The sequence below is a fragment of the Suricata suricatta genome, chromosome 1, assembly GCF_006229205.1.
Source record: "Suricata suricatta isolate VVHF042 chromosome 1, meerkat_22Aug2017_6uvM2_HiC, whole genome shotgun sequence".
Taxonomy (NCBI): domain Eukaryota; kingdom Metazoa; phylum Chordata; class Mammalia; order Carnivora; family Herpestidae; genus Suricata; species Suricata suricatta.
This window is the reverse complement of record NC_043700.1, coordinates 48043589-48057764: the sequence shown is the minus strand read 5'-3', so window position 1 is coordinate 48057764 and position 14176 is coordinate 48043589. Positions and strand designations below refer to the sequence as shown.

General features: G+C 38.6%; 1 protein-coding gene across 3 annotated transcripts in view; it reads left to right on the top strand.

Moving 5' to 3' along the window:
- The window catches only part of KIF13B (kinesin family member 13B), a 197260-nt gene that overhangs the window by 131959 nt on the left and 51125 nt on the right, over positions 1 to 14176 (top strand). For 2 of the 3 annotated variants that reach the window (XM_029938510.1, XM_029938508.1), the window contains exons 25-31: positions 3429 to 3575; positions 4193 to 4222; positions 5768 to 5867; positions 6453 to 6579; positions 7331 to 7386; positions 10039 to 10163; positions 11649 to 11825. In XM_029938510.1, coding sequence (XP_029794370.1) covers positions 3429 to 3575; positions 4193 to 4222; positions 5768 to 5867; positions 6453 to 6579; positions 7331 to 7386; positions 10039 to 10163; positions 11649 to 11825 — 762 coding nt within the window. The remainder of the gene's footprint in view (positions 1 to 3428; positions 3576 to 4192; positions 4223 to 5767; positions 5868 to 6452; positions 6580 to 7330; positions 7387 to 10038; positions 10164 to 11648; positions 11826 to 14176) is intronic. The other variant, XM_029938512.1, reaches the window with a different exon arrangement.

Genomic DNA, 14176 nt, shown 5'->3' with positions numbered 1-14176 from the left:
ATCAAAGCTTGGTTTTGTTTTGTTTTGTTTGACTACTGGCCCCTCTCCTGAAGTTATCTGGGGACTTGCCAAGAATTGTAAGATTTAAAGATGTATCATTAAAAGATTCACCTTTAATCATTATCACTCAGGAAGTTCTGAGAGTTTTAGGAGCTCTCTGCCAGGATCTGAGGACAAAGACCAAGTATCTATGATACTATAGGAGATGTTAAATAAATGCAGCTGAGTAGTTATGAATATTTGCTAGAAATCAATACAGCAGAGAAATATGTGGGAAATTTCACTTAAGCGCAGGCAGATTGTAAGCTGTAAAGTGTCTATGCTGCCAGCTAAAGAGAGAATATCGTAACAGAATTTACATATATGAGCTGGAAATACTTTTTTTTTGCTATACTTTACATTAATTCAATATTTAGTAGAATATTGTATCCTATGATAGTTTCCATACTTTATTTATTTATTTATTTTTGAGAGAGAGAGAGAGGCAGAGCATGCATGTGTAGAAGGGGCAGAGAGAGAGGGAGAGAGAATCCTAAGCAGGTTCCCAACCTGGGGCTTGATCTCATGAACTGTGAGATAATGACCTGAGCCGAAATCCAGAGTCAGATGCTAAACCGACTGAGCCACTCAGGTGCCCCTGATAGTTTCCAGACATTAGAACAATAGTAAAATATTACAATAGCTCTTGAAAACGGAATGTGTAAATCACTCAAAGCAAAATATGAGAAAAGGTTAAGGGAAAAAGAAGGTTTGCTTAAATATTTAAGTTTCTGACTGTTTTAGAAGGAGGAAGGTGATATGCACTTGTTCTCTGACCCTAGCAAACAAATATTAGCAAATTCATTCATATATAGGCAAAAATCTAAAAGCAAAAGGAAATTAGTTTAAATCATAGCATCAGATATATACATAAAACAGGATTCTCAAGGGTGTGAAGAACATCTTTTTCTGAACATCTGTTAAAGCTATATATATATCTCCTTTGGACGCCTTAGAAATTCATCGCCTGGAAGGCAAGACCAGATAATTTTCTGTGGTTTAGTATAAATAGAATAGATAATATTTGTCATATTTCTGACAGCCTTTACTAAAAGTGTTCAAAGATGAGTTGAGTTCATCAGGAAGGGCTCTTTCTGAAGGGTGTGGGTCTTGACCTGGATGTTGAAACAGTAGTGCAAAGACTGGAAAGGGTTTTCATAACTAAATGGCAAGAATAAAGATATAGTAGTTGGAATTAGATAAGTTTGGGTAGAAGGTAATATGTAGGAGAAGCTGGGAAGCAGAGACAGAGGAGGTTATACAAGCATGTGGCAGCTAGTTATAGAGGGCCTTACTTAGATGGTAGGTTCACTCGAATTTAATATATTTAAAAACCAGAATGTACTGTTCTCAAACAGGAAAGCGGCAGAGGAGAACTGATTAGGTTCGTCATATAAAATTGCCAGTTTTGTAAAAGCTCAGAAATAGCAGTTACACGAAGTTCAATCGGTTAGTTTAAGTATACTGTTCAGAGCTTTTCTGTGGGACAGTAAGCTGTTCCAGATCTTTTCTCTCCTTTTCTTCCTTCTGCCTACCTTGAACCCTCCCCCCACACAGTGCCTGTACTTCACCCTTCCCATGTGGTACCCAGGGAGAGTAGGTTACTTTTGTCTTGGGGAAGTAAGCAAACAAAACGTAGCTAATTGAAATGACTAACCTATTTTAGACAATTAAAATGTTTTCTAGGGTACTCTTTCTACAAAATATGTGATGCATAGTCCTTGGAAAATATTAAATTAAAAGACATCTGTAACCCATCTCTTTGAATCTAGCCTTCAGGTTAATTGTTGCATAAGTTGATTTCCCTGATAATGCAAAGCTCTTGGGAATTAAAAATCTGATGGAAGAAGGGAAGAGTAAACTGATGAAATTGCATATTCAAATTTCATTGTTCAAATTCTGTTTTACATCCCTAAAATTTATAAGCTAACTTTGAAGTCAGTAATTTGGGGAATATTGGGAATTTTAAAATACGAGTTCATTGTAAACATATAGGATCACGTAGTATTTATTATGAAAATATGCTTAAGAAGGAATAGCTTCTCTCTGTTCAATTCTTCATTTTGTAGCATAGTTTTAAATTATTTGGGATTAGAGCACTGAATCTAGGATAGTGGTCATAATTTCTTACCTCTTACTCTTCTTATTTTTAAAAGTAGATCAAGGCGCCTGGGTGGCTCAGTCAGTAAACTGTCCGACTTCAGCTCAGGTCATGATCTCACAGTCTGTGGGTTCGAGCCCCACATTGGGCTCTGTGCTGACAGCTCAGAGCCTGGAGCCTGCTTCAGATTCTGTGTCTCCCTCTCTCTCTCTGCCCCTCCCCCACTCATGCTGTTTCTCTCTCTCTCTCATAAATAAATAAACTTAAAAAAAATTAAAAAATAAATAAAAGTAGATCATACTATATATACTGGGTTTGGTAATCTCTCTTTTTTTTTTAGTCTCATTAACATTGTTTACCATATTTTTTAGTTTAATATATCATGTATGTTTTTCTACAGCAATATTTTAATGACTAATATTTAATATTTATATACTGTAGTTTAAACAATTGTCAATATTATACATTTATTTATATCTAGTTTTTTGTTATTCTTAGCATTGTTTTAATATCTTTATGCACATACAGGATTATTTCCTGAGAACAGGTACCTAGAAAGTTGAATTGCTGAGCCGAGGGATATTTACATATTTAAGGCAAATTGCCTTGCAGAATGCTTTGCCAGTTTATATTCTCACCAACAATGTATGTAATTGCCTGATTCATAACCTTTGAGCATGTTGAAAATTGCCTAAATTTAATTGCTAGTTTATTAAGTGAAAATAAAAGTGTATTGTCCTTATTTTAACTGGCATTTATTTGATGATAAATGAGTTGAACAGTTTTGATTGTCCCTTTCTTTTTGCACATCCTTTGTTAGAATGTTTTCTCTTAATGTTTATTTTTCTTTTATATTTTTGAGAGAGCGGGAGAGAGAGACGGTTGTGAGTGGGGGAGGGCAGAGAGAGAGGGAGACACAGAATCCAAAGCAGGCTCCAGCCTCTAAGCCATCAGCACAGAATCTTGTGTGGGGCTCAAACTCAAAAACCGTGAGATCATGACCTGAGTCGAAGTTGGACTTTTAACTGACTAAGCCACCCAAGTGCCCCTTTTAATGCTTATTTTTATTGAAAAAATAACCAAGGCATGTATTCCATGTCTTTCTACTTGCTGAAATTATTTTTCCTGGCTAGTTTTTCAATTTGTAGTTTACTACTTAACTTTAAGATGCGGTAAGATAGGGTCTCCAAAGTTAAATGCTTTCTCAACATCAACCTGTAGGGGTCTCTCTAAACCAAATATTTGGAAATTAAACTGATTTTAAGAAACAAATTTGTCTGTGATACAGGGACAGTCCCGGCGAGTCCAAGTGGAAGTGAAGTCTGTGCAGGAATCTGGAACTTTACCACTGATGGAAGAATGTATATTGTCTGTTGGCATTGGATGTGTAAAAGTTAGAACACTCAGATCCCCCAAGACTCTTGAGACCTTTCATGTAAGTGTCTGTTTCTATGCCAGTTATATTCCTGGTGAAAGACCTAATGAAATAAGAGACTCTTTTAGAACTTTCCAGAAAACTGCCTTCTATGAAACACTCCTTTCAGTTTTTAACTTGATGTCTTTTTTTTTTTATTATTGTATTACTTTTGCATGAAATCAATGCACCTGAACCAGGCTGTGGTTTTGCCCTGTACATGGCAAACTGAGGGTTAAGACATCTCAGCCTCCAGAAATTCCTCAGATGCCTACTAGTGATTAACTTCCCCCATCACCCACCCTTCTACAGAAACCCCCTACTGGCTTGTAAAGACTATTTGCCAGCAGGTGTTTGATTTCTCCTGGGGAGTGGGACTATATACCCAGCAGGGAAAGTATTGTACTGGTTCCTGAAAAGGTCAAATGTGTGTTCTTCACTTTCCTATGAGAAGCTTAAGGTTTTACTCCAACTTCCTGAAAACTATAAAGCCAAGGTGAGCACAGGTGGGAGAGGAAACAGTGTATTCATTAAAATAGAAGATATAAAGTATGGGAAAAGATTCTGGCTGTTGAGCATAGCCTGATTCTTGGAAAAATAATTGTTTTCATTATGGTTTAATGTATTTTTTCTTTTAGGAAGAAGAGGAGGACATGGACAGCTACCAGGTAAAGAAGCACCTGTTAGCCTCATCATTTGAGCTTGATTAAAGCACTGAAGTACACATTCCTGAGTCTTGCTATACTGTTATTTAATAATTACACAATTAATTTTGATTCAAATATTGCTTTTTTCAAGTTAAACAGAGTTTTGTAGACTTAAGTATAAGAAATCATTTGTGACTTTCATCCTTTTCCAAACCTGGAGCTCCCCATCCAAGTTCGCCACAGATCCATTTCTCCAGATCCTTTTCCTTGCACTCCTTCTCTCCTTGAGTGAAGTCACCCACCCTTTTCCCATATAATACTGAGCTTCTGTCAGGCCACACTGCTTAGGTATTTTCCATCATTTAAACTAGGTCTGCGTTCCCCACTTCCAGGAGTCACACAGGTTTGGTTTTGCCCCCTCCACCCTTCCTAATCTCCTGCAAGATTTTGTTTATGTCTGTCAAGTTCTATCGTGTTAGTCTTGCTAGTCATTGTTTAGGACTGTCAGAGCTCTTTGGATCCTGATTATGTCATCCAGTGTAGTCACTCTCCGGGTTTTGCATCATTCTAATTTGATAAAAATGTCTGCTTTCCTATAAGTGACTAATAAAAATATTGTATCAGATAGGGTTAAATACAGAGTCCTGTGGCACACAATAGAGACTTCTTTTAAGCTGACATTATTCCATTAATCACTGTTCTTTGGATGTGATATTTCAGTCATTTATGATTTCATTCAAGTAGATTCATTGCACATTTCTCCATCTTGTCCACAAGAATGTCATGAGCTGTTTGGTTAAGTGCCTTAGTGAAATCCAGATACACACTATATCCTCAGCATTCCACTGATCTACCCAGTCTTGTTAACTTTATTACAAAAGGAAATGAGGCGAGATTGGCATACAGTCAGGTGTTGGCTGGTAGAGTTCTGTTGATAGCGCCTCCTCTCACCTCCAAACCACCTCCCACACATAAGAAACAAGGGAGAGAAGCATTTACATGTTGTTTGTAGAGACTAGTGAAACATGTTGAAGGCTGAAACAAGTTAAGAAATTTGAGGAATTCTTATGATGGTTCCCAGTGATATAAATTTGAAGATTATTGAGTAGTATTTGTGATTTTTTAAAAAATTTGCCTATTTTTGTTTTAGTAGTATATATATGTTCAGTTTGAGGCTCGAACCTATGACCTCAAGATCAAGAGTCACATGCTCTTCTGACTGAGCCAGCGAGGCGCCCCAGTATTTGTGATTTTTATCCAGAAAAGGACATGGTAGATCATAGTTGTAAGTCTTGGAGTTCTGTCCCTTGAACTAATAGAAATAAAACTGATTCTGGGTATCAGAGAATGTCCTTTCAGATGCTGCCTTGTTCTAGAAGAATAATTCTTTGATTTTTGGAACTTTTTGTTCTGAATAATGATTGGTGTCAACTAGTACTGGTAATAAAGATATTAATGTGTAATACTTCACAGTTTTGAAGACATAGAATAAGGTAGATACAGCATTGGTTTCAAGTATTTTGTCTTGCCATTATATTTGCCATAATTTCCCTCATTTTCTTCCAGGATCGGGATTTAGAGAGACTGCGTAGAAAATGGCTAAATGCATTAACAAAACGTCAAGAGTACTTAGATCAACAACTGCAAAAGCTTGTCAGTAAACATGGTAGGAAAAGCAAATTGAATATTTACCCCCCGCCCCCAATCTGTGCATAATTAATCTCCATTTGCAGCTACATAAATTAGAAGTAGATGAACACATCAATAATGGGGATGGCAAGAGCATAGGAATGTTTCTTATTTGTGTCATATCCTTTCAGGAAAACATTTATTTAACTGTAATGATATCTTCCTATAGGTCTCCCCTCATCCCCAACAAAGAGAGAAGATATAGTATGTAAACATTGTCCTTCAAAAATAAATTAAGGAGGGTGCTCACATTTAGATTTCTTATCTAAAAGCACTTGAATCCCTCAACTCTGAAAGAACTTATTCATGTGTTGGTTCCATGTTGGCTTATCATGTACTGAAGATGGCTTTTCTGTAAGAGTACAGTCATCCCCTTACAGTTCACTTTTATCATGACTTTTAAAAATCACTAATTAGGGAAGTTGTAAGTTTTTGGTGAACCCTCATCAACTAGTAACCGAAGAGCAGACAAATCCTGTAGATACGCCAGACAGAAGTTTAAATATCAAGTGAGAAATTTGTGTGAAAAATCTGTATTTGATCCTCATTTCTGACATTCTAGATAAAACAGAGGATGATGCTGACCGTGAAGCTCAACTTCTAGAGATGAGGCTAACCTTGACGGAGGAGCGGAATGCGGTAATGGTCCCCTCTGCCGGCAGTGGCATTCCAGGGGCCCCAGCAGAATGGTATGGGTGCCGTCACATGTCTTCTGATGTTCTAGGTGCTCACTGAGCTGCCTGCTTTCTGTATGAATTTTGCCTGTGTTTCAGTAATGGAAGACTCATTATAGCACAGGGGAAATTTTTTTGAATTAGAGGAAGAGGTGTTAAATTATTTTCATGAATTGGAATAACTATGGCCTAAAACTATTTTATTAAATAATATTGTTATTGGCCCATGTAATTAAGATTTCTGAGAATCTAAATCAATATTTAATACCACTGCACTTAGCATTAAAAAAAAAGTTAATATGTTAATTCCTTGGGTCATTCCCTTAAAAGACCATTTGGTCATAATAAAATTGCATCTCCAAGAGTTTTGGGTTTTGGTGCTGGCTTAAACTGTACTATCAGCAAATGTTCTGTGCCACTTTATAGAAATTAAAAATAGTAAATTAAGCCATATGGGGCCCTTTGGTATGTAATTTTATAAGAAAGTAATTTTAAACAAGGGAGCTGTATTATAAACAGCTAGAAGACTGAATTGTAGTATCAGAACATATAATAATTGTACACGAGAGCACCAATGAAAAGCAACAGCAGTTACAGGTCAGTTTAGGGGCATCTCTGATGTGAAATAATAACAAAAACCCAATACCCACAGCTATTATTGGCTTGACCTGTACTCTTCTCAGTGTGGATTAATGCTGTGTCTCAAAGTACATGCTGCTCAGAAAGTCTGCTTTATTTGAGATGCTCTTTGTTCATTATGTTTTAGGACCCCAGTTCCTGGGATGGAAACACACATTCCTGTTATATTCCTTGACTTAAATGGTAAGTTAGGAAGTGCTTTCTGAAGTCTTACCTCTCACAAATTAGTGTCCAAGTAATACTTGGATTCCTTATATATATATATAGTTTATTACCAAGTTGGTTTCCATATAACCCCCAGTGCTCTTCCCCACAAGTGCCCCTCTCCATGACCATCACCTCCCTTCTCCTTCCTCCCTCCCTCTTCAGCCCTCAGTTTGTCCTCAGCATTCAAAAGTCTCATGATTTGCCTCACTCCCTGTCCCCAACTCTTTCCCCCCCTTTCCCATTCCCATGGTCTCCTATTAGGTTTCTCCTGTTAGACCTATGAGTGACAACATATGATATCTGTCCTTCTCTGCCTGACTTATTTTGCTTAGCATGACACCCTCTAGAACACTTGAATTCTAACAAAGTTTGCAGTCAGGTCGTTGTGTAAGCCTGAGGTTAGGGTCTATTTTATGTATGCTGAGGGATACTGATACTTGACAAAGAATGAATTTTCTGTAAGAATATTTTTTGTAGCAGTGATAAGAATGTTTCATCATAGTGCATTCTCACATTTCATTCTATAATCCATACAGCTGTGCATATGCCATGTTCTTATCATCAGGTTAGGATGTAGTGGTAATGTTTTCCTGCACTTAAAATATTTTCTTCTTTAATTCCTAGGAAAAGACTTCTCTCTAGAAAGAGATCCCAATGGAGCATGTGTTCTTTTAGCTGGTGTTTTCTTAGAATTGTCTAAAAAATTTCTCAGTTTTTCTCTGAGTTCTTATGCCCTTTCCTGCAATGCTTAATTATAAGAACTGGTCAATTTTTTCTGATGTTTTTCTCCTTCATGTAAAATTATAAAATATTTTGGATGTGGCTACATTTTACCTATACTCTGTCCAAGGAAGGAAAATAAAAATGAAAAGGTAGATTAAAAAGCTAAAAAGCAAGAGACTATTGATGTTGGCGAGGGTGTGGAGAGATGGGCACCCTCTTACACTGTTGGTGGCAATGTAAACTGGTGTAGCCGCTCTGGAAAACAGTGTGGAGGTTCCTCAAAAAACTATCCATAGAACTCCCTTATCACCCAGCAATAGCACTGCTGGGGATTTACCGAAGAGAGACAGAAATGCTGATGCATAGGAGCACATGTACCCCAATGTTCATAGCAGCAATGTCAACAATAGCCAAAACATGGAAGGAGCCTAAATGTCCATCACCTGACGAATGAATCAAGAAGATGTGGTATATATTCACGATGGAGTACTACATGGCAATGAGAAAGAATGAAATATGGCCCTTTGTAGGAAAGTGGATGGACCTTGAGGGTGTCATGCTGAGTGAAGTAAGCCAGGCAGAGAAGGACAGAAACCATATGTTTGCACTCATAGGTCTAGCAGGAAAACAAGAGAGACCTAATGGAGAACCAGGGGGAACGGAGGAGGGAGAGAGAGTTGGGTGAGAGAGGGATGCAAAACTTGAGAGACTATTGAATGCTGAAAATGAACTGAGAGTTGAAGGGGAAGGGGGAGGGGGAAAAGAGGTGGTGGTGATGGTGGAGGGCACTTAAGGGGAAGAGCACTGGGTGTTATATGGAAAACAATTTGACAATAAAATATTATGGAAAAAAATAATTTAAAAAAAAAGCTAAAAATAAATTAAAAGTCAGCAGTCACGTTCCTAAATAGCTACAGAAAAACCATGTGTTAAAATTAAGTATCCTAAATAGATAAGCTTGGATGTCCTCAGTGGTTTTCTTCCACCTACCTGAAAGTGAGTTATTGTATCTGAGGTATTTAGCATTTTATGCTGCTTAGCTTATTTAGATATATAGAAAATTATTACATGCACAGAGTTAGCAAATAATACTTAGTCATTTCCACAGTCTGTCCACCTGATGGGGTTTTAGTGTTTTGCCACAACACTCTACCCTACCTTGTTCTCTTGAGCCTTACATGCTGAAGGTTACTCCAGCCTGTTCTTGTGAGGTTCCTAGATAGATGAGGTGCCCTTGTGTGTACTTGTGTGTACGTGTGGAGGAGGGTGAGAGTGGAAAAGAATAAGCTTATAGAAGATCTGTTGGTACGGATATTCCAAGACGTGGTCAAGAGCATGTTCAGCCTTTTGCCCATTCTTGATCCACACAAGCCCACATACAAGAAAAGATACTTTTGATGTCTACTCACAAGCTTAAGATGGATAGGGGGTTGGGAGATCCAGGCTTAGAACTAAGTAACTAAAGGGCCAGGGGGCAACCCTCCAAGACTCTAGCTCACGTAGCCAATTGATTCTTTTGTTGAAGTTAACTGTCAGATAATTGGAATCACTCTCGCTTCTCATTTCTTCAGTGCACTAAAAGATAGGGAATTTGGGTTATAATCCTATCATTAACATTTATGGGCTGACCTTGAATAACCTGTTTGGTATCTTGGCTTCATTTGCCTTCCATGTAAAATAAAGCATAAAGGTAGGAGATTGGATAAGATAATTTCTTGAAAGTGTATCTATCTCTAGGAACTGTGAACTGTTTAATGGTCCTCTTCCATGTCATGTAAGATTTTAGAGCCAAAAGCAAATGAAATTTGAGGTAGTAGAATTTTAATACTAAGCACATTGAAATTTAGATGGTAAGAGTTATCCTTTAAGTGATCTCTGTATTTAATGGAACTTCTTTGCTTTTAGCTGATGATTTCAGCTCCCAGGATAATCTTGATGACCCAGAAGCTGGTGGATGGGATGCTACCCTCACGGGAGAAGAAGAGGATGAGTTCTTTGAACTGCAGATTGTAAAACAGCATGATGGAGAGGTAAATAAAGCATAACTAGGGAAAATCAGATGAAAAGTAGTTTCTTTAACCTGTCCATGAGTCTTTTGAAACAATCAGCAGTATAGCCACTTTAATGCTTCATTTGTTAAGATATATAAATGAACACCTTTCATTATGACTTCCAGAAAGATTAGAACCACTTCCAGAAGGAGTGGACAGTCAGATTACATCCACTTACCATTTATTTCTCCTCCTGGTAAAGGATCCCTGTTAGTATTCATTGTTCAAGTCAGCTTTGGTCCATTCTCTGGGGAAATTCCACTGAAGTACATACAGGTAAAAACCAACATGATATTTGGGATTTGTTTTGAAATTCTTTAGTAAAGATTTTTTTTAAAGTTTATTTTGAAAGAGAGCAAGCACATGAGCAGGGGAGGGGCAGAGAGCGAGGGAGAGAGAGAATCTCAAGCAAGCTCTGTGCTGTCAGTGCAGAGCCTGATGTGGGGCTCAAACCCATGAACTATGAGATCATGACCTGAGCTGAGACCAAGAGTCAGTTGTTTAGCCAACTGAGTTGCTCCAGTGGTAAAGACTTTTTAAGAAGAGAAAAAAGATGAAGCCAGTATGGCAAAATCTTGATAATGTTTGAATCTGGGTAACGGGTATATAGTGAGGGCTTATTATCTACTTCTGAGTATATATTGGAAAAATGATAAAGTAGTTTAAATAAGGAAAGCCGATGTGATGTGTAGGGCACATTATCACTTAGTGGTATTCTTAAGATGCAAAACTTTAATAGAAGGGAAAAAAGGCAACAAACTCAGCTGTAATACATTCTATACAAGAGTGGGCCTTCACCCTTCACTAATAAGTCAGTGTCATGAGTGACAAAGACGGGGAACCATTCCAGACTGACCTGGACTAAAGGGATATGACATCTAAATGCAGTTAGTGATCCTGGATTGGAACAGGTGAAAGATTTGAATGTGGACTACGTATGACATAATAGTATTATATTGATGTTAAAATTCCTGAATATAATTGTCTTATGGTTAAGTCAGAGGATTATCCCTGCTGTTAGAAGATACTTGCTAATGTATATAAGCATGTAGAGTTACAAGTCTGTAACTTACTCTAAAGTAGTGCAGCAAAAAAATAAATACACTGCTTGTGTATGTGTTGTGAGAAAGAGAAGGAATAAGTGGCAAAATATTATCAGCTGATGATTCTAAGTGGAAGGTAACACAGCAGTTCATTGTCCTAAATTTGCATCTTTCCTTTATGTTTGAGCATTTTTCGAAATAAAAACATTTTAAAAGGCAGCCAGCCAAGAACGTCATGCTGTGTACTTCCCAGACTAGGGTGATGGAGACCACATCCTCATATCCCATAGCCTTTCAGGGAGGTTCTAGTACATTTGTACTCATGACCAGCATATAGGCCTGTAGCCAAGTCAAGATGTTGGTGAGGTTTTTTTTCCCCCTCAGGAGGAGAGGGAAAGGTACGTTCTTTCTGTCTCTGCAGGTGAGAGCAGAAGCCTCTTGGGACTCTGCAGTGCACAACTGTCCCCAGCTCAGTAAAGGCACCCCTGCAGATGAGCGAGTGTATCTGATTGTGCGGGTGACAGTCCAGCTCAGCCATCCAGCTGACATGCAGTTAGTGTTACGGAAACGAATTTGTGTCAATGTTCATGGTCGGCAGGTGAGTCATTAATCTCGTTGAAGAAATGACTTTAATCACAGGTCTGACGTGAGGGCAGGGCTGGGATGATTGTTCTGGCCTCTTGTCCAAGCAGACTCTGTGAAGCATCGAGCATTTTCTTTTCAGCATGACTGCTGCTGTCCTGTAATTGTGCCTGCTTCGTCTGGCACATGCCGTCCCCACTTTCTCCTAGACAACATTAAATTGTTACAGTGAGCCTTTCTTATTACATAGTCACAAATTAACACCATCCTTTTGGCTGCCACAGAGCCCAGTCAAAGTGAAGTTCGCTGTTTTGTCTTTTGACTTTTCATTTGGGTCACACAAGATGTGAAGGTTCTCTGCAGATTAGCTGTTATTTGGACATCTTACCCTCCACTTTGCATATCTTTCTTCCCTTTCAGGCATCTCTCCTAATTCACTGATTCATATATTTGGAGAGTGTACTCTGTCAAGCTTTTGGGTAATAAGATAAGAAAGAAATAGTCTGCATTTTGAAATAGCTAGTGTCCATTGGTGTAGGTAGACACATGAACAGGTGGTCTGTGTCTATTGGGTTAGTGCTCTAATGCTGGTGCTCCTAGAGTGCTAGAAGACTGCGGGCAGGGAATGGAGAATTCACACCGAGCAAGTCAGAGCAGGTGTCAGAGAGGAGGGTAGCACGCGAGCCACTCCTTTTCAGACAGGGGCGTTGGGCAGGCAGAGGAGCAAGAATTGGCTATTCCGTGGAGAGGAGAAGACACATATGCAGGGTTAGTGAGGAGGGACAGGGTGTGGTGGGCTTGGACCACAAGAAGCAGAGTGTGACGGGTGTGCTCTGGGGGCCAGGGCCATGGCTGGCCGCACAATTGCAGCTGGATCAGGAAGGACCTTGTGCCATGTGACTGAGTTTAGCAGAAAACTTCTAGGTAAGAGTATAAACTGTTTCTGTCATTGGCTTTGCAAATATAGGACTTGGGAGGCTCATTCTAGAGATTCTTTTAAAGTGTCTGTGCTCATTTTTTTTTTTTGAGGCCTTCTCAGTACACTGACTAAAACTAGGACAGATGAAAAGAAATCTTTTCATTTAAAAGAGCACAGTCATGGTTGACAAAGTCCTAGATGTAATCTCCACCCCTAAAAATTAATCTTTAGTTCTAAATGTCACACTGATATCAATCTTTGAAATGAAGACTGGCGGTAATGCTGTTAAAATTGCAGCACTTTTGCTTGGCAATCCAGCATCAGTAAAATCCAGGTCATCGGGTTAGCTAGACGTATATGGTGTGGCTCCCGTTCACTGTTTTTTCCAGCTCTCTTTTCTCGGAAATCTTTAAGGGATTGAAAAAGACGTGTTGCTCTTGAACATTTTGAAGAGTGATTTGCCATGCATGAACTAGAGGTTCTGGTTGCCAGGCACTGAGACTGCCTTGGGACAACCACCAGCCCCACGGAATCCTTCACAGAAAGGGTGCATCATAGTATCACCTAGCTCCTTCTGCTCTGTGTGTGTGTGTGTGTGTGTGTGTGTGTGTGTGTCTTTGATTTGTTTTTATTTTTAATTTTTTATTATTAAGAAGTTGCCACATTTTTTCCCTGGTTGAAATGACTTGACATTATCAAATTGATACTAAATGACATGATAGTATTTTAGGGCATGCCAATTTCCCTCCTGATTTCAGATACTTCATTCCTAAAACTTACTTCTTTATAGCAAGAACAGGGGACCTCCTTATGACACTAATGTATGCAGATCAGCTTCAATAGTTCCATACAAAAGGAAAACAAAAAGTAAGGTAACAACAGCACCCACACCTCCCCTCCCCACCTGTTAAAAAAAAACCCTACCATTGCACTCTGATGAGTGGCTCAGCTTTGCACGGCTCAGGTTCATAGAGCGAAGGGCTGAAATCAGTGGTCTGTTTACATTCTGAAACTACAGTTCTTTTTTTTTTTTTTTTCATTTTTTAAAATTTATTTTGTGAGAGACATAGAGAGCAAACAGCAGAGGCAGAGAGAAAGAGGGAAAGAGAGAATCCCAAGCAGGCTTCATGGTGTCAGCACAGAACCTGCATTGGGGCTCCAGCCCACAGATTGGGACATCATGACCTGAGTCGAAATCAAGGGTCAGACGCTTAACTGACTGAGTCACCTTATAAAAGCTTATAAAAGCTACAGTCTTTTAAAAAATTAACTATAGAGCAGTGAAGAGGAGAAAAATTATTATTAACTAGGTTTGTGAAAATATGTACTTCTAGGACCAAACAGCTGGATTTTTCTATTTTCTTTGGGAGGTTTTCACATATTTCCTGCTTCCTTTTTGAATGAGGGAAGAGGTTGGGCATCAGTTTAATATTCTATCTTCTTATCTT